Source organism: Diaporthe batatas (assembly GCF_019321695.1).
Source record: "Diaporthe batatas strain CRI 302-4 chromosome Unknown Contig00003, whole genome shotgun sequence".
Lineage (NCBI taxonomy): Eukaryota > Fungi > Ascomycota > Sordariomycetes > Diaporthales > Diaporthaceae > Diaporthe > Diaporthe batatas.
Genome location: NW_025408550.1, coordinates 6,977,348 through 6,996,808, shown reverse-complemented (window position 1 = coordinate 6,996,808; position 19,461 = coordinate 6,977,348). Strand labels below are relative to the sequence as shown.

General features: G+C 53.6%; 6 protein-coding genes across 6 annotated transcripts; 3 read left to right on the top strand and 3 right to left on the bottom strand.

Annotated features, from left to right (window-relative positions):
• Positions 1-363: 363 nt before the first annotated feature.
• Positions 364-990, top strand: KVR01_003902 (uncharacterized protein; the record flags this gene model as incomplete). Its single annotated transcript, XM_044793747.1, has 5 exons — positions 364-418; positions 492-518; positions 603-632; positions 700-790; positions 855-990. 5 exons carry the CDS (start codon positions 364-366, stop codon positions 988-990), a joined length of 339 nt encoding a protein of 112 aa, XP_044648917.1.
• A 2,400-nt stretch (positions 991-3,390) lies between these two features.
• KVR01_002595 (uncharacterized protein) lies at positions 3,391-5,782 on the top strand (the record flags this gene model as incomplete). The annotated part of the gene is made up of 6 exons (XM_044794917.1): positions 3,391-3,971; positions 4,062-4,200; positions 4,395-4,602; positions 4,707-5,244; positions 5,325-5,504; positions 5,617-5,782. 6 exons carry the CDS (start codon positions 3,391-3,393, stop codon positions 5,780-5,782), a joined length of 1,812 nt encoding a protein of 603 aa, XP_044647610.1.
• Positions 5,783-6,031: 249 nt separating this feature from the next.
• On the bottom strand, positions 6,032-6,965 carry KVR01_002195 (uncharacterized protein; the record flags this gene model as incomplete). Its single annotated transcript, XM_044789987.1, has 4 exons — positions 6,032-6,213; positions 6,286-6,409; positions 6,471-6,667; positions 6,731-6,965. 4 exons carry the CDS (start codon positions 6,963-6,965, stop codon positions 6,032-6,034), a joined length of 738 nt encoding a protein of 245 aa, XP_044647210.1.
• A 1,230-nt stretch (positions 6,966-8,195) lies between these two features.
• Positions 8,196-9,475, bottom strand: KVR01_002950 (uncharacterized protein; the record flags this gene model as incomplete). The annotated part of the gene is made up of 4 exons (XM_044786228.1): positions 8,196-8,287; positions 8,877-9,082; positions 9,148-9,333; positions 9,408-9,475. 4 exons carry the CDS (start codon positions 9,473-9,475, stop codon positions 8,196-8,198), a joined length of 552 nt encoding a protein of 183 aa, XP_044647965.1.
• Positions 9,476-12,836: 3,361 nt separating this feature from the next.
• KVR01_003609 (uncharacterized protein) lies at positions 12,837-15,095 on the top strand (the record flags this gene model as incomplete). The annotated part of the gene is made up of 4 exons (XM_044788612.1): positions 12,837-12,978; positions 13,330-13,833; positions 13,890-14,356; positions 14,406-15,095. The coding sequence occupies 4 exons, from the start codon at positions 12,837-12,839 to the stop codon at positions 15,093-15,095; spliced, it is 1,803 nt and encodes a 600-aa protein (XP_044648624.1).
• Positions 15,096-16,784: 1,689 nt separating this feature from the next.
• Positions 16,785-18,165, bottom strand: KVR01_002090 (uncharacterized protein; the record flags this gene model as incomplete). The annotated part of the gene is made up of 6 exons (XM_044788990.1): positions 16,785-17,043; positions 17,111-17,583; positions 17,660-17,727; positions 17,786-17,802; positions 17,876-17,895; positions 18,013-18,165. 6 exons carry the CDS (start codon positions 18,163-18,165, stop codon positions 16,785-16,787), a joined length of 990 nt encoding a protein of 329 aa, XP_044647105.1.
• Positions 18,166-19,461: the final 1,296 nt, after the last annotated feature.

The window sequence follows — 19,461 nt, the reverse complement described above, 5'->3', positions numbered from 1 at the left end:
GTGGAGGGAGGGCCTGGGACCAGCAAAATAATCAAGTAAAATCCATACATTGTACCACGTCTCCGTCTCCGTAGTCTGGCCAGCACGTGACCCCTGCCGTCCTACTCGAGGTCCTCCAGGATGGCCCGCGCTCCGAGGCCTTCTTGGCTCGGGAGCGCGCTAACCACTCACGGCAAGAGGAGCTCTCCAGGGTGGGGAACCTGTACGGCAGGCCGAGAGCTAGGCGCCAAAGAGGGTGGAGTGTTTTCGTCACCTTTGGATATCCAAATTCTACCCAAGTAATTTGTTTCACCCTCACTCCTCCAGACGACCCGGGCACGCCATCTGGCTAGGACTTTCAGCTCCTCGTCACCCACTTGCAGCATGCCTCCTGTACCGGTCAACACAGCCCATGCCGGCCCGTCCAACGTGGACAAGAGTATGTTCCCCCCCGCCCACATCCTTGACCTTCGCCTGGTCTTGCGCCATGCTAACCATCCCCGGCGGAACAGTGAAGATGGGTGCTATGATGGGCGGCAGTAGGTTTTGTTTGTCCCAGGGCCTGCGCTGCAGTGTTCCCAGGTTATTTCGATTGCAGCACGGTATCTGACGCAGCGCAACAGCCGTCGGCGTCATCATCGGCTTCATCTATGGTACGGCGCTGCGACAACCCCCGTCTCCCTGCTCTTCTTTGCGCCCATGTCCTGACACTTGCCCCAGGTACTGTCAGCATATTCCGCTATGGCGCGGGACCCAACGGCATCATGAGGACCCTGGGCCAGTACATGGGAGCATCAGGAGCTACCTTTGGGTGAGTTACGCGCGCGTTGTAGTGCCAAGTGAGAAACACCGGCTTATACCAGAACCCGTCCCAGCTTTTTCATGTCCATCGGCAGTGTCATCCGCTCCGACGCTTCTCCTATTGTCCAACAAGCCTACTGGAACTCGCGACGGAGTCCCATCATCATGGCCGCAGCCCACCGAGCACCTTTCCCAACACGCAAGCAATAAGACAGAAAAGAGATGCCGCACCGATTTCCAGTGGCAGCCCCCACCCTGGGAATTATCCTCCGGGCAATGTACGAAGCAGAGCGCGTTTTTCTTTGAATATGAGGTGGCGTTCGAGCAATGGGTGGTATTCTACAGACTTCTTCGGACGACAATGACAACTCGTTTCCGTCAGGCTACCCGCCTTGAATGTGATGTCCACAGATACCCGTTGATCAGTGCCAAACACAACGAAAAACCATGGCCATCATGAGCCTCCGACATCCCTGACTGGAGCGGTGGCCACAACGACCGAGTCGACAGCCCCGTGCTGGACATTACGAGATCCTTCGCTGAGGATTCCTGGGGCTTTCCAGCGGCCGGATCGTTTCGAAATATCTCGAAAGTTTGCAGATCACCCGGGAGATACAGCAGACGGGCTTTTGGATGATTGACTGCCCCTATCTCCTGCAGTAGCTATTACAGGATGGGCACATCCCTTTTTTTTTTAGCCCTAACGGCGGACCCGGCGACAACGCTGCTCTGACGTCCATAGCAGGGGAAGAGGTAGGATCCAGGCCACGGTGTATGTTGCAACCGGCGAGCGATGCGGTAGATACGGCTCATGCTAGGCAAACTCGACGCTGTATGGCCACGAAGAGACGTGTGCCTGAGTGTCCTCGAAAGCACGGACAATCCGGCGACTACCTAGGTAGTTTCGGTGTTTGGACACACCTGCAAATCGCAAATAGCACCGCGCTATCTGGCACAGGATCCTGAACCATGAAAACGCACCATCTTCTTGTTCCGCAGCTAGGCCGCAAGAGCCGCCTCTGAGGTGCCGGATGCCAAGATGCCAGGAACTCTCAGACCTTGTGGCCAAAGCTCACACGGCGCTGCGCGGAATCGATATTGTCTTGCCCCTCTAGCACGGTTGATTCCTTTCCGTTCCTCGTTTGACTAGATGATGGTTCAAAACATCCCCGCCAAACTAACTGTCTTCCCCGCGGGTGTCCTGAATCACCAAATCCGGCCAATTCGTCCCATACATTTGGGCATACCAATGCCCCATGGCAAAATAAGGACGATAATAGAAACATCTCGTGTGACCATACGGGAGAAGTCTGCCATCTGCAGGGACGCTCCTGGTCAACATGAGCTGTCTTCCTTGGTGCCTTGCCCTCAGCCGGACGCCACATGGCCAGCTGAACTTCATATGCAGGAAGCCCTTCATACTCGCAATCGATGGATTTCTTCATCTCACTATTGACATTCATTCCGATGTGACCACAGCCAAGGAAAGGGGCAATCGATTTTCGCAACTAGGCGCAGCATATATTCGAACAGGCTGCTGACGGGGCAGGCTGTGGAACCCGGATCGGTTGCCTGCGCCTGAAGTTTACGAGATATTGGTGCACTCTGATCCGAACTTTGGGACGGCATGGCCCACATCCCGTGCACAGTCCGGGCATCGGATGAACTTTCGCTAATAGCGTTAGCCGGGCCCCTGGGAGTATGCTATATTGGGAGCTAGCTCACCATCTGTTTCTCGGACAATGCGTTTCGAGCGGATGAAGAATGCACACGCTTGTCGACCATGCTTCGGCTCCGTGGGCTTCAGATCGACAGGGCCGCGACCTGGCTCTCGGGAGATATCTCCTGACTAGTCCCGATCAGCCGGCCCAAGCACGTGCACTACCTACTCCGTACCCACGTCGGTAGGTAGGTAGCAATGGCCAGCTGCGTGTCCCGGGGCACTGGGCCTGGCTGATGGCCTGGGTCTGAATCGTCATACCTCGAGGAGCCTCCGAACACTCGGGCCTGCAGCATGCCGTGGACCTCGTGCGACGCCATGTACCGCCTTAGCCCTGCGTCCCGCGCAATGCTTGTCCAGGGTGACAGTTCTTGTCCCGGTGCCACAATCAAAGATTGAGATCACCAAAGGCTGCGCTTTGAACGCGGCTGAGTTGACTACGTCCAAGTGCTGACCCTCTCAAGAAATTTTGCCTCCCCTGCTATGCCACCCGCTAGGCTTTTCTGCCTCTAGACGGCTTCCATGTGGTCGGGTCCTGCAGTAGCTCTCCAGTATTGGCCGGGGAGCAGACAGGTTAGCCTCAAGCCATGGCACTGAAGAGATGGGACTGTGGTTCTTCGCATGGGCGTTGTCCATGTTGGACACGAGCGGGATCAAGCACCACGGATTTGATGGACCAGCAACAGCGGTACGGCCGCGATATATGCCTATAAAACCGTCTATCCTCCTTGTCTTGGCTATCATGGAGGACTGCTCATCAGGCCTCAATCTTTCGATTATCATTCGTTTCGTTCCATTACACTCTTTTCTTCCTGGCATACAATACACTCTTTCTCTTATACCACACTCGCTAAACCGACTTAGACTTTGAGACCGCACAGTCACTCAAGATGGGTCTGTTCGACAACATCTTTGGGGGCATCAACGGGGTCATCAAAGGGGCCCTCGGCTGGCTTTTTGACATTACAGCAGCCCTGGCCCAGTCCGCTACCAACGGACGATCACTCTATGGTACTTTGCAGGCCATCATGTTCCCTCTTTTTCTTAAAAACAACCCCCTACCCAACGGCTTCCCATGGGGAACCAGAACACCAACAAACACCAGCCCGTACACACAGTCGCCTAACACCGGCATAATTCGCCCGTATGACTTCACCATCAGTCGAGGAATGTTGGCTCCAGATGGATATCAAAAGCCCGTTCTTCTAGTCAATGGAGCCTTCCCTGGGCCGACGATTGAGGCCAACTGGGGGGACATCATCCAAGTCACCGTCCATAACAATATCACCACGGACTCCATCGGTGAGGCTGAAGGAACAGCTCTCCACTGGCACGGCTTCCTTCAGACCGCTACACCATGGGAAGATGGTGTGCCCGGTGTTGATCAATGTCCTATCGCACCCGGAAAGAGCTACACCTACCAGTTCAAGGCCGAACTCTACGGAACTACCTGGTATCATTCCCACTACAGGTTAGTGCATGCTGATACTACGATTGCCTTTGTCCTCTTAAAACGGACAAGACATTAATAGATATCTTTATTAACCTCCTCGACTTACAGTGCTCAGTACTCTGGCGGTGTTACTGGACCAATGATCATTTACGGACCAAACCAGAGGAACCATGATATCGATATCGGCCCGGTTATGCTCTCTGACTGGTATCACCCATCCTATCTGGATTTGGTGAAACAGACAATGGTAAGGAGCTTCTAGATACAACCTTCACCCCTTCTCAAGAGCGTCCCCCCCCCCCCCCACAAATTAGCCTATGCAACAAAGACTGCGAAGGGCACAGGTTTTGATATAATCAAGGCCGCTACCTAACCAACCCTTTTCCTCACCATATCATCTTGAAGCAATTTATCAGTTCTTTGGCAGCTGACGTATCACAGGCACCTCGTCAACCTCCGGTTTTCTCTGATAATAACCTGATCAACGGAAAGATGAACTTCGACTGTACCAAGGTTGCCCAAGGAGATACCTCCAAGTGTACAAGCAATGCTGGAATCAGCAAGTTCAAGTTCACCACGGGCAGGACTCATCGTCTTCGTCTCATCAACAGCGGCTCCGAAGCTGTTCAGCGGTTTTCTATCGATGGCCGTAAGCATCCTTTTTCACCTTTTACGGATCCCCGTCTTTCATGTTTTGGAATGCTCTAGAATACGACAATCTAGGATCTGTAGCAGGGCTAACTTGACCACTAGACAACATGACCGTGATTGCGAACGACTTTGTCGAGATCCAGCCATATTCTACCCAGGTTGTTACTCTTGGAATCGGCCAGCGTGCCGATGTCCTTGTCACCGCGAACGCGGGCAACCCCAAGTCGGCGTTCTGGATTCGATCCAACATGACCTCGTGCTCCCTGACGAAGCAGCCCAACGCTGTCGCCGCGCTGTACTACGACCAGGCAGACACCAACAAGCAGCCAACATCACAGGCCTGGAACATCCCTGACCCAGGGACCTGTGCCAACGACGACCTGGCCATCACGAAGCCCATGTACAAGATGACGCCACCTGAGCCTTCCAGCACAAACACCTTCGGCGTGAAGCTGTTCCAGAACGCATCGGGCAACACGCTTTGGAGTTTCGACGGCGTCAGCAGCCGTGTCGACTACAACTCCCCGCCCTTGCTGATGGCCAACGCCGGCAACCTGTCGTTTCCCGTGGAGGCGAACATCCGGAACATCGGCACCAACTCGAGCGTGAGGATCATTGTCCAGAACGACACCCCGGCCGCGTAAGTTCCCCTTTCGCCCTCCCCCCACGGCCCTCCATCCTTGTCTCTGTCACACAATCAAGCCTAATACTTCTCCACAGCCACCCTATTCATCTTCACGGGTTCAACATGTACGTCCTGGCCGAGGGCCCAGGTTTGACCTGGGACGGCACCATCGTGAACCCCGACAACCCGCAGCGTCGTGACGTCCAGCAGGTCCGCGCGAACGGGCACATCGTGGTGCAGTTCGACCCTGACCACGCAGGAGTCTGGCCATTCCAGTGAGCAACCCCCCCGCCCCCTCTTTTTCCACGTCCCAGAGCATGCCCGTCTCTCTTTCATAGCCATGTTGTTTCGGCGCAAGTAGGACGTCCCGCTGACAGGAGCACACAGCTGCCACATCGCATGGCACGCGTCCGCCGGCTTCTTCTTGCAGTTCCTCGTGCAGCCTGACAAGGTCAAGCAGCTCCCCATCCCGCAGAAGGTCGCGCAGACTTGCAGGGATTGGAGCGCGTTCACGGCTACGGACATCCCTGAGCAGATTGACAGTGGTGTATAAATAACCCCGAGTCCCACCGGGCACGGTTCCTAAAGTTAGGTGACTGTTAAAGGTTACTCCAGGGTTTTTTCGTATCGCTATTGTCAGATAGGGAGGCGTTGGTTATCTTGTTTGGTCTGTTGGTGGGCTGTGTTGCACAACTCATTAGAGGGCGCAGAGCTGGGCACCTGGGCACGTTTGTTTCACGGGGTCATTTTCGCTAATTCCATAATATATAAAACGTATTCATGATTACAGTCTGTTCAATGGCTAGACCTTTGACGCGATGAACTGCGCCCCCGCGTTCGCATCAATCTGGTAGTTTGTGTGCGGTGGGAGCACCAGTATCCCGCCCTCACAGATGTTGTCGCCCTCGTGGCATATGATCTTGACCTTGGAGCTGGGGATGGATCCCACTGGGTCACCGTCGTTTGGGTCACCGTAGATCAAGACTACACACAGTCAGCGCACGAACAGTGGTGCAGGAATGCGAGCCATCGCGTGAAGGCGACAGAGGGACTCACCAGCAGCGACCTTGTTGACAACAGCCTGGTTGGACCTTAGGAGGTTCGCAGCGTTGTGGACGAGCTGACCCCCCTGGCTGTAACCGGACAGCACGATCTTGGTGTTTGGGCACTGCGTGCTTGCCTGTCGGCCGGATTAGCTGACCATATCACATATCCTGGTTGGGCACATGGCAATGACTTACCCGGACGGTCAGGTTAGCCATGAGCTGGCTTCCAGTGGCGTCACCACCGGCCAGGAACCCGAAGATGTCGGCTGCGTAGGCAACACCCTGGACAGCCAAGTTGGAGGAGCCGATGATGGACGAGAGGTTGTTCATCATCAACGGGCCCACATCGCCGGCGGCACCGATATTGCCGCTCTGGGTTGTTCCCCTAGCGTCTATGACATGTTAGGACCAGGCAGAGATCCCGCGGACCGCGAGAGGTACAAGACTGCACTTACAGATCAGCGTGACGGCACGACACGGTGTCCCGTCAGTAAGCTCGTTGGCCGTGCCGGCGTAGGCAGCGGCGGCGAGGCTTACGTCGGCGGGAGGGTCGGTTGAGGCCAAGAGGCCCGGATAGGAGTCGAGCTCTGTGATGGGGACACCCGTGGCTGGAATGTCGCGGGCTGGTATAGCGACCGGCACGGCCAGCCTGGCCGAGGTGATAGCGGCGAGGATAGCTGTGGCCCTCATCTTCGCGACGGCTTTGGGGGTCCGGGCGGACACAAGGGAGGAGTGCAGTCCAAATGCAGGCAGGAGACTTCTTGTCGCAGATACTTACTCGGGCACTGGAGGGTTCTGCCGCTTGCTGGTGGTATCTTTGAGCTCCACGCGCCGGTCCAATTCTGAAGGCAGGCCGGCCCTTTTATGTATCCGACCTTTCACTAACATCTCTTGACACCGTGCCCCACTCACAAGTGAGATTTCGAATGTTCCGAAGATGCGTTAGTGGGATCCCATGATCATCCCCCCCCCCACAGCGGTAAATCCCATCATGTTCCTGGGTTGGGCGGCGCCCGGGCAGCAAGGCACCTAGGTAGGGGCCAACCTCGGAGGTGTGTGAGGGCAGCTCGCCTGCCCCTTTCAGTAATATCCCCAGGGCATCTTGAAATTGCCATGCGGGGACTGTGAGAAGAGATGTAACGGCGACTGACAGCAGCATGGCCCCACCTGATCTGGTGATCTGGCCTTGTCAATAGTGGCGCTGCCATGGCCGGGCGACATGGCCGAGGTGGTCACATTGATGCTGTGAGTGGTGTCCAGCCAAGGTCCCGTCGATGCGGAGGCCGAGAGACCGGGAATCCGGGGACGGGCCTTATTAGTAGGCGCAGGCGGTGGTGCCCCTATCTGGGCATTTCAGTCGTCAAAAGTGCGACTCTGGTCTCGGTCCTGGGCCGGGCAGTGCCACCAACAGACTGAAGCCTGCAGTGGTTTCAGGGAGCCCGGTCACAGATCTAGTGGATCTGCCCTGTCGAATCTGCCCCGGTTCGCGCCGGGCTACTGGATAGTTCGTCGTCCCTTGTCAAGACACCACCAAGTGCCGCATCCTTCCGTACTGTGTACCACTGTACGGTAGCATCCTTCTGGAAGGTCGTTTCACGCCCGCCTCCTTGGCATGGTGACCAACTTCCCCTCACTTCTCGCGGCCGTGGCACCCCGATCCGAACTGACAGGCATCAGTGGCCGCCGCCGGTGGACGAGTGAGGTCGGATTTGAGTTGGCGGGCCCGAGGGTTCCACAACACCAGGGCCCCACTGTCCGATCACGGTGTTACTGTGTGCTAGCAGACGGCTGGCTGGCTGGCTGGGTGACATCCAACACACGTGCGCGGCCTTCGACTCCTTTTCGGATGAACCACTCTGACTTGGTGCCGAGGTCCCTCCAGAGGCTGCTGCAGTAGCGCCGGCATCAAGAACCAGAATCTCAGCCACGGCATGACAGGTCCGTTTCGATACTGCTCAACAGGCAGGAGGACAGAGGGCGTGTTGCCTTCGATGCGACGCACCTGCCCAGCTCTCGCACAGCGTAGGTGCTCATGTGACACCCTACCTAGGTAACCTCCAGCTCAAAGGTCCAATTGGCAAGTTTCCTTGACCTTTTACTGTCTATCCAGCTCAACGACCCCCAACAGGGAGGAAGACTCTTGCTATTGGAAGAGCCCGCACAATAAACTCACTTTTGTGGCTTCCGCCTCTCCCTCGCTGAGTACCTAGGTATGATGGCATCTTTCCCGCTGATGGCCACACCAGCGTTGTGGGTTGGCAAGGTCCTGTTCGCTGCCTCGAGCTGATCCAGGCCTTCGAACTCATGGCAACTGGGTTATGGAAAGAAGTTTCAAGTGTTGCGGATGGGCATGTCGGTTTGTGGTATTAAGAGTGCGCGCTGAGACTCATGTTAGCCACTATGAAAACTCCCGTCAGCGGTGGGAACGGTGCAAGATCGTCAAGGCTCATTTGTCAATTTTACTGTGTCCACCCCGACAAGTGCTTGTAACACACATCAGGTCGCACCGGTCTTCACGTCTGGCGCCCTGCCTCCTGATCCGTGTACGCAGAGGCATTGGCAGATGCTGGGCCTCGCCCAACATTGTTGACTTCTAGCCACCAATCCCTCCCTCGACCCCATTTTCCAGTTGTCCAGGTCCCATCTCCTTCAAGTTCGAGTGGATCTCGGCGCTGAAATCGAACATGGACTGCTGATAGGCCTCGAGCGTGGCGGAACCATTGTTGGGATCGACCCCTCTGAGACACTCGGCACGGTCGTAGGGTTCGGACGCGTCAGTATGAGGGACATCACTGTCGGTACCGCTTCTGTGCAGAGTGTCTACTGTGTCAGCAGGTACACAACAACGACTAGAGATGGCAGGCAACAATACCTGGGAGAACCAGCATTGGCGGCGACCGAAGACTCAGGAGTGTTTCCACATGTGGAACGGGCTCGAAGTACGCATAACTTCCACGGCAGGGGACTTTCTGCCTCGGCGGCCACGCAGCCTCTGCAGTCCTCCTCTATAGCGCTGGCATCTGATGGGAATAAAACGACATTGTTTGACTCAGGAAGACTTGTCCAAAGTGTCAGTCAGCCATGGGCTCGGATGGCCGCCCAGAGACGACGCAGAGGGGTGGCAAAAATCACCTATCCGAGTAGGTCGTGCTACCAACAACTTGGGGGCCAGGCGCGGCAGAGTCTTCTTCACGCGACATTTTGGACAAAATACCAGCATACAGCTTGTGTCAGAAATATCCAGTATGGCTACTGGCTGTTGGGCCGTTCTTGGGGTCGCTAGGAAAACACCGTGACCATAGCAGTCAAGAGGTTTGGAGGGCTTGGGGGAGGGGGGGGGACGACGACAGGACAGAACCGGAGGGATTCCCCATCTCCTCTTGTGGACTCCTTGCAGCGCCAGGCCATTCTGCACTCTGCACAGGCCTGTCGCCACCTGAAGAGATCACGGTCCGGGACCTTCAGCGCGGAACTGGGCAGCACGCATGCGTCTATAATCTCTATGGGCTTCGCTCGACAGTCCGCCAAGCCAGCACCGCAACCTAACCCCCTATAGAAATATAAGGCAGAATGAGGCAACCAAATATGCCACTTCTGGCAGGCAGGGGTACCGCAGAACCGGAGGTAATCATACGAACCGCCATGGGGTAGAATCCACACTGGCAAGCGCCGGGGTCTCCGGCATGGCTTCCTGTCCGAGGATCTTCACCACGAGTTGGAAAACACAGACCGCCCCGGAGGAGTTGTATGGGGGAGTGTGAAGCTTGCAGAAGAGAAAAATCCGGGGACCGTGCAGCTCGGGGCTGCGAGTGTTGTGCCGCCTTTTGCGACGTCGATAATGGATGCCACCACGCTCAGTCGGCCTCGGATCACTTAGAAGGGAGTCACGGAGCGCTGAACAGACCCAAATCAGACAGGCCATGCGAGGCAGGGCCGGCAGTGCGTTCCACGATCTATGGCGTCCCTCAAAAAGCTGGTCCGGGACGCGTTTGTGGCTTCGGCCCGCGCTGTCGAGCTGCGCGCAATAGATCTTTACAACGGCCGACCGCAGTCTGCACCACAACCCCGAGCAGACCAACACTCGTTGCAGAAGGCCACGTGCGGAATCATAGAACGGCTCTTTGTTACCCGAGTACCCGTGGCGAAGACAAGGGGGCAACTGGTCGAGGCTGGCACCCTCGATCTTCCCGCCCAGCCACAGAGACGAGGAAATGACCCCGGTCATTCACGTCCTGGCGCGCGAACCAGTCGCCTTCTAGGGCTGTTGACTCGCCGCTGGAAGCTCGACCTGGACGCTTTGTTGACTTGTCCGCATTCGTCCGGGGGATTGTGACGGGTCTCATGACAAGCAGACAAGGAGCCTTTGACCGGGGGGAGGGGAGGGGGAGGAGGGGAGTGTTGCCCTGAGCGACGGTGTTACCCAGCACTACAAGGCTCTCTCACATACTCTTGTCCATTCACTGAACAGCGGGCGGCTTTTCTGGCCCCCAGCGTCTGTTGGCCCAGCAAGACATGGTCACATCAGAGCCCACACCACCAACACAAGAAAAACCGCGACAAGTGCCAAATGGCTGCCTATGGCTCACCGCCGGTCAGGCGCTTCTCAGAATTGATCCTGCCTATTTCTCTGGCTGCGCACGAATTAAAAGCCTGTAGCCGCCCCATGTCTCTCTCTCTATTTTTCGAATTGGGAACCCCCCCCCCCCCCAAAGCCCCCAACTATTCAGCTGTAGCCTAGGTAGTTTTCGGTAACCGCGCTGAAGCAGAGCAGCCGCAGCCTTGTTGCACGGATTTCCAGACAGACTGCACTTCCAAGCCGCTAGGCAGCCACATCACAAAAAATCGTGAGATATCCTTGTCCGATGGCAAATGCTTCAAGAATGTACCCTGAATTCGATGTATGCATTTCTCGGAGATGGGTGATTGCGGGCCATCTGGCAGTTTGGTTGCCACAGCATGCGAGAAAGGAGGGGCTATTCAGTCCTCATGTTCATGCCAGGCAGATACTACTATGGAGCTTAACAGTGGTATGGCTGTTTCATAGTACTTCATTGCACTTTTCGACCCAGAATTAGGGGGGGTGGGGCTCTACCCAGCTATCAATGTAAACAACAGGACGTTAACAGCACAGTATCTATGTTGGCTGCCTCTTTGACGACACGGATGTGGATGACAAGAAGAAAGGCAAAGACGTTGTCGAGTTTGAGGAAGACAGCCGGCATGCCATGTGCGATGATGACGACGCAGATTGGAACTCTGAGTCTTTCTTTTCTGTATCGTCTAGCACGTCGACGGCGGGGATATTAAGTCAATATCCGTAAGGGCCACTCTCCAGCATCCTCATCCTCATCGCTCTCTACGCCCTGGTCTTCCCATCGTCAGTGGCGAAGCGGACGAAGGAAATCAGACCAGCCGTCCTTGGCAGGCTGAGTCCTGATCCCTTCTGTCCATCAGGCCCTCGAGAAAACAAGGGAAATCAATACCTGCCAGATTATGGAGCATTTTCTCAGCCAATAACCTTACAGCGTTCCTGTCGGAAACTATAAATGCCAGTCGGCAGCCTGCAATGAACCAATTCGGTTGGCTTTGAATTCTTTACAGTCACGAACCATTCACAAAACGAGCTCCGTTCGGCGGGCCGCCAGGCGGCCACTGTATCTCTCCCCAAACTCCTATAGGATGGCTTTATACAAGATAACGAGGTAACTTCTTATTGGATTATTAGATCACAGGATATCCTCCCCGAGGATACTGGCTGATTGAAGACGTGGGAGGTATTCAAGCTATTCATGTATGTCCTCGGATGTATAGGGTACGGAATAGAAGCGAAACCACATATCATCTTGTGCAGCTGCTCTACACAGTGGGATGATTTCTTTGGCTTCTGGTACACGGTAAAGCCCCCAACGTAGACACTTTGACATCATGCATTCGTCTTGAGTCTGAGTACAGTCGGTACAGGCTATCGGCATCACGGCCACCCTTGGCCCTGTTACTTTTCTGATGGGTTGGGGAGAAATTTCAGCCCAGTTCGATTGTGTCCAGTGTTCCATCCTTGGCACGAAGCCGGCTCACTATTTATGAGACAACTCACGGCGCACATATGCCGTTTTGGTGGCTTTTGCAACAAATCAACGGGAGGGAGTAGATATCGGATGCAGGAGGCCTACCATGAACAGGGGCGGCAATATTTGAAGCCAACAGAATGAAACAGATCAGCTGCGTGAGGCCCACCAAGCACCCAATCAGGGGACCCAGCTATCTGTGCAGTCACCGCCCGAGAACAAAGAGGCTATTGCCCAATGATTCAGCGAACATATCAAATCATCGAAGATCAGCCTCCCCAAATCGACTCCATGGCCGGGCGCATTCGCTGAGCGTCAAAATCATGGAGCATCTATAAAACTCGAATGGCAACCCGCCGTCCTAGTCCTGCAACCCCCAATGCTTTCTATTTTATCTCAGCAGCCCTTCTTGAACTTCTTGTACCAACGTTTTTCGTGCCCTGAGATCAGCCTTCGTCTTCCCATCCCACCTCAGGACTGCTTCACAATGGGCAGCATGACCAAAATAGTCAATCCAGTCGAGGGTCTGGGGAACCAGGCACTCTTGGACAAGATCGATAGACTCAGAGAGCTCAATGTCGGTTCCATCATCCCTCTTCCCCAGCTTATCGTCGTCGGAGACCAGTCCTCTGGGAAAAGCTCTGTTCTTGAGAGCCTCACTGGTTTCTCATTTCCCCGGGCTGCTGGCCTCTGCACGAGATACGCTACGCAAATCACTTGCCGGCGAGACTCAGCTCACAGCATGACGGTCACTATAATTCCGCGGCCAGAAGCGAACGAGACCGTCAAGCAAAGACTTCGCAAGTTTCATCGCTGTCTTGACGAGATGGACCCACAGAATCTTGCAGATATCTTCGAGGAAGCTAATCAGGCGATGGGGATCCGATCAAGTTCCGGCCGTTCCGAGGATGGGGATGATGAACTAGACACCTTCAGTGAAGACATCTTGAAGATCGAAATCAATGGCCCGAACCAACCAGGACTGACAGTCATCGATGTGCCTGGCATCTTTCGCACACCGACTCCTGGCCTGACCTCTGACAGTGACATCACGTTGGTGACTTCGATGGTGAAACGCTACATGAAAGATTCGAGAACAATCATCCTGGCAGTGATCCCTTGCAACATAGACATTGCCACACAGGAGATCCTCAAGCTTGCTAAGGACGCCGACCCCAACGGGACCCGGACAGTGTCTGTGTTGACGAAGCCGGATCTCACGCTAGAGCGAGCTATGCAGCAGAACATATTGGACCTCATCCAAGGAAAGCGTCAAGACCTGAAACTGGGGTACTGTGTTGTCAAGAATCGCGGAGCTGATGACGGAGATTCATCTCTGGCGAAACGAGACGAGGAGGAGAGAGCATTTTTCCGACAGGAACCTTGGACATCTGTGGCATCGTCGGCGCGGTTGGGAATCGATGCGCTCAGGGTCTTTCTACAGAAGATCCTGATGGACATCACGAAAAAGGAATTTCCCATACTCAGGAAAGGTGCGTTTTCTTTGCCTTGCATCAAATGCCCTATCGACTGATTCTAGTTGCAATAGAAATCGCCAAGAGGCTTTCCGAGTGCGGCAAGAAATCGGATGCGATGGGGGTTTCACGAAGCGACGAGAAATCCCAACGAGCATATCTAGGAAGGATTGCAGCCAATTTCGAGCGTGTAGTTGGCTATGCGCTCAACGCTTACTACACTGAAGACCCGATATTTCATGACCGTCTGGAAATGAGGCTTATCACAAGGATCATCAAGCTGAATGAGGTCTTTTCAGAGGTCTTCTCGCAGAATGGTCACACACGGCATTTCGAAAATTCAAGCAAGAACGAAGAACATGAGAAGCAGTCGAAGGGTCAGGTTCCAGAACTCGGGTTCGATATACCGGATGCTGCAGTTGACGACCTCTACGGCATCATTGCCCCGGAGCGCTTCCTGTGCCCAGAGCCAGCAGACGACCCTATCATCGACCACATTGACGAAATCTTCCAGAAGAGCCGCGGGCCTGAGCTGGGCACGGTAGGAGCTACCATATATTGCTATAGGACAACACGCTAATGCTTCGCAGGTTGGCGGCGCGCTTCTTGGTACCATTTTCAAAGAGCAATCCAGGCGCTGGGAGGATCTCGTCACCTCTCACGTCAGTGATGCCATCGCTCTGGTGCATCATTTCATTATCGAGCTGCTGGCCCACACCTGTGCCGAAGAGCAAGTGATGACACAATTGTGGGACAATGTTCTACTGGAGAAGCTACAGGAGTCGTACAAACGCAGTATGCATCATGCGCACTTCCTCCTAGAGGTCGAACGAGAGGGGAAACCCTACACTTACGACCGCTACTTCAGCACAGAACTCCAGAAAGGCCAGGCCAGGCGCCTCCAGGAGTCTCTCAGAAGCCTGGCCATAGGTACCAGCAGTGGGGAACATGTGGTCAGATTGGCTTCACTCAGTAGCCTGGACATCAACAGGTCCAACCCCGAGCAGGTGCGCGAATACCTGCACGATATTTTGGAGAGCTACTACAAGGTCTCTGTCAAGCGGTTTGTGGACACCATCTGCCAGCAGGTAATCGACCACTTCCTTCTCAATGGCAAAGACAGCCCACTCCATGTCTTCGGCACAGACCTGGTCTTCGATCTCAGCGCCGATACCCTGGAGATGGTTGCAGGGGAGGACCATGCCACGAAGCAGGAGAGAGAAAGCTTGAGGATCGAGATGGAGAGGCTGGAGGCTGCAATGCAGGTTGTGCGTGGTTGAATGGGAATCGTCTTATTAAAGATGAATGTATGCTGTTGAAGCAGCACAGGAGTTCGTTTTTCTTCCTTCCTCGATAGCTGATGTCTTTTCTCGTCCTCCACTTAAGGTCGTTTTTCCAAGGTAGAAGTTTGTCCGTACATGAATGGTCTACTAAAAGTTGACCCATCGTATCAATCACAAATAGTATTATTGTACCACCGCCACACCTTCAAAAGCAACGAGACGACATGTCAGTCCCTATGGATAAACTACACTATTGGAGGGACCAATATAGGAAGTCGTCCCGTAAGAGGTCGTCCCATGGAAGGCTGGGGAGAGATACCTTGACTGCGCAGCAGACAACCGAGTACGTGAGCAGAGTTAGTTATTGTCAAACACCATGGGATGCTGAATTGAACTTGGCAAAAAGTTGAACTGGAGAGCTCGGGGGCCACCGCCATCAATAGAGAGCTGCGCTGCCTCTGATGGTTGTCAATGTTGCTTTGGGGGTGCCGAATGTTCTCCACAACCTTGGAAACTGATTATACATAGCCGCATATTATTTTCTCCGCTTATAGGGGCCATGGTAAGGATATTATTTGCAAGCAGAGTGAACTAGGGACACGAGGCGGGTTTGCAGCGCAGTTGTTACGCAGCAGTTGCAGTCTTGGGGCTAAAGGTATCACGAAACCTGTTCTCTTTCTTTCCAAGGCCATTTTACGTCACGAGCCTGTACTCCCTTTCACAATAGGCCGCTTTGCCTCAAGTGCTGCGTAGTTTCTGTGCGGCATGAGAGCTGTGCCGGCGGCCTTACTCTCTCTGTTCTCCAAAGGCGAAGTGCTGAGGCACCGTGGACCCTGACAGGGATCGATATAGGAGAATCTAAACATATTCCAAGCTTGAGGGAATTCAAGCTATACTATGGCGCTTCAAAGTCCAGGATCAGGTCTGTCTTTGGTGACTCTTCTTCGGCTCGACATCTCTGGGGACTGTGATATAAATACACAGAATGAGGGCTCACACGTCCAAGTGCCTGTGAACAACTTCATGTTTACATAAGGCCTTCGCCTTATATGTATGCTACAAGTACAGAACCGTGGGATAAGTCAATCAAACCATTGAAAGAGTCTTTTCAATTAAAGGCCCCATGGGATGAGTGTCGAAACGAGTCACCTTGGTATCGAAATATGTTCAGCACACCAACCGCAAAGGGATCGAGGGCCTTCTATTACAAACTTCCAGGGTAGGTAACATAGGGTAGAACTGCATCACAATGTAACATGTCAATCCTCCTTTTGTCTGTGGTGTGTTTTTTTGGTTGTCTTTCTGCTCTGACCAGATAATATTCTCACATCGATTCATGGTTACCCTTTCCAATGTCAATTACGCCTCATCCCTGGTAGCAACATGCATTAAACACTGGACCGACTTCCACTTTCGCTTCGATTGTCCACACTTTTGTAGCAATCAGTGTGGGTTGTGGACAATTCTTCCAGTGCGAATAGCTAGACGGGTCACTCGTGACCGGAGCTCAGTAAGATTTGATCTTGGAAGCCATTAATACTTGATTACTATGGACACACTCACGAGCAGCCTTGATGGTAGAGAGATTTCATTCAGAGCATCATAGTAATTGACACTTTATGTGATTGCATATTGAAGAGTGTAGGTGATCTCAAGGTCTACCAAATATGGATAATACTCTGTGCATTATTCTTGTGACCCAGATATGTTGCGATAGTCTGTGTGCGTCGTTTTGGACTGATATGTCCGGGACAGAGGCTCCAGCGTTGTCCATGTCAGTCCTTCATCCTGTTTCTTCCGCCTCGTTCTCTGTAGGAACTTGGGCGTCTTCATTCCGAATTGCCACGGGTGTCGGACTGGTTCTATAGGTTGATGCCTGCCCTTGATGAATCTGTTCAAGGTTGGGAGACAGGCACAAATTAAGCCAATGCTCACTTCCGCGGTTCTACATGTGATGTAAGTTGAAGTAAAGTACAAAACATTCTGAGGTTTGGTTAAGGTGGTTCACTTACCCCAGCAGATTAAATCTGACAAAGTCCACGGTCTGATCGTCCGACCTCTGAAGCATGATTACCAAATACATTCTAACAAAACTGGCTGCAGTGGCCACACCGCCGGCCCCTAAAAGCAAATAGACCTTTAACTTTTGCTTCCAAGGCATTCTTAACGCTCTAACAAGTGGAACGGGTGCTAATAAAACAACCAGATCCGTAACAGCGCTGATGACGGTATCAGCAACAAAAATAGCTCGCTGGTTGAAGCATTGAGACGGCACATTTAAGTCCCAGAATCCCCTTATCGGTCGGCATATATTTATCTTGATGATCATAACAGGCAGGTAATACCCCAGCATGGCGGCAATGAAGGAGTACCCGAAGATGACGAAGCCGCGGCTGACGTTAAAGACGCGGATCATGACGAGTAGGAGCGTTACTTTGACGAACCACGCGTTGGGACCGTAAACGACAGTGTCCGCGTAAAGTGCCTTGAATGGCATGACAAGGTCAGCCGTGAGATCTAATCACCCTTTCAGGACCAGGGTTATTTCGAAGGAGTCTTACCTTGAGAAAATCCGTGAATTGACGTGGCGATATCTCCCATGAGTGGAATCCCCCTCCAAAAGCGTTCACTTCAGCTCGTCAGCTAGACGCTCTTGACCGAAAGAATCGATGCCGGCGAAGACCTACTCGTGAAAGCTGTTGCGCTATATAAAGTGCTCAGGATCTATATGCTGTTTAGTGAGTATGTTCAATGTTGAAACTGGTGCATCACCTTACAAGCGAAACAAGGCAACACCCTGGTAGTTTTGACTGTTAGATAATATTATCTCCAGAATTAGGGGACTGAGTGCAAAAGGCAAAGACGGGGCCATACAGTCGTCCAACCGGAAGGGGGAGGTGTTCTTCCATCTGACTACATAAAGCCTGAAACACACAATTGGCGTGACGGTGACCACTGCAAGAATCTGAGAGACGAGGTTGATCGTATGCAATACATCCTCCGGATTTTCGAAGTTAGGAGTCCGTCCTGGCGGCGCAGGAGTCGCACCTTGTTGCACGTCAGCCATCTTGATTGGTGCATGCTTCGCTTGTAATAAAAGTACGATGCGATGAAGCAGCTAGCTCGCTGCATCCAGGCCGCGCTGCAAAACGACTGACTTCAACTGCTCTGCCTGATGCTTGTGGGTTGAGATATCACCTCGCGACCAGGCAGAAGGAGACTGTTGATGATTTGCGGATCATAGGCACGCTTATACGATTCCCTGGTATGAGATTACCTACCAAACCTAGAGAGATTGGGCCGCAGTAGCGAGCCGACGAGTCAGTCGTTCGACGGCCTTCTCCATGCCATTGATGTTCCCCAGAAAAGATCTCAAACAGGTACGACCCCAAACCTCAGTATCCGCGGCCTGGGCGACGTTATCTATACTTTTCCTGAGTCGTCAGGATTGGATGACCATGAAAGCACAGACAACGCTTCAGGCACGTATATATCACCCAGCTGCTCAGCTTAGTCATTTGTTTACCTACACCTGGCCCGACCCCGAGTCGTCCAAATTGCACGACAAGGGCCGGACTCCCAGGCGATGCTGCCAGGCTAGTCGCCACCTAGTCATCGCATATTGCGACAGGACACCCCCCGAGAATGCACGCATGATTTCGCTAATGCCTCGTCTTCTGGACCAGCCGTGACGGACCCATTCTTCAGCGCACAGGAAAATCGCAACGTCTCCGCTTGGCATTGGAAAGGCCCACACGACCGTGCGGAGAGATCATGACTTGATAGGGCCTATGAAACCATGCCAGTGTGAGTGCTGAACTCTATCGTGCCCTCTGCCTCCTCATCGGCCTTTATGCCCTTTTAATGAAGCTCCGCAATCTAGCCTCCCCCGGCCGTGAAGAAAACTGCTGGACGGTGCGAGCCTAAGAACATTTGAACTGAGACTCTACACATTATCATTGGCAGCTCCATGCCGCTGAGAATCCAGAGGCCCATAGAGGAACCGAACCCGAACAATATTGGTAGTATCTCTTGGAGGCTGTGTATATACCAGGCACTGAGCACGCTGCGAACTTGATTTCTAGATCATTCCGGGTCGAGAGCTGCCGGTAGATCATGGACCGAGACCTCAGGTGGCCCGTGACCAAAGGGAACTTGCCCACAAACCCTCAGCTTATGTGCCAATGATCTTTCTTTCCATTGGAAGGGTGACCTCGGGTGAAGGGTCCCAGAGTTGCCAGCCTGGACCTCTATCTAATTACAATCTGATCCTATGGTTCGTGTGAATTTTCGACGGCGCGAGCAACACAAATTGGCACATGGATACAACCAATTGATCCTCAGAGGTTCCAGATGTCTGCTC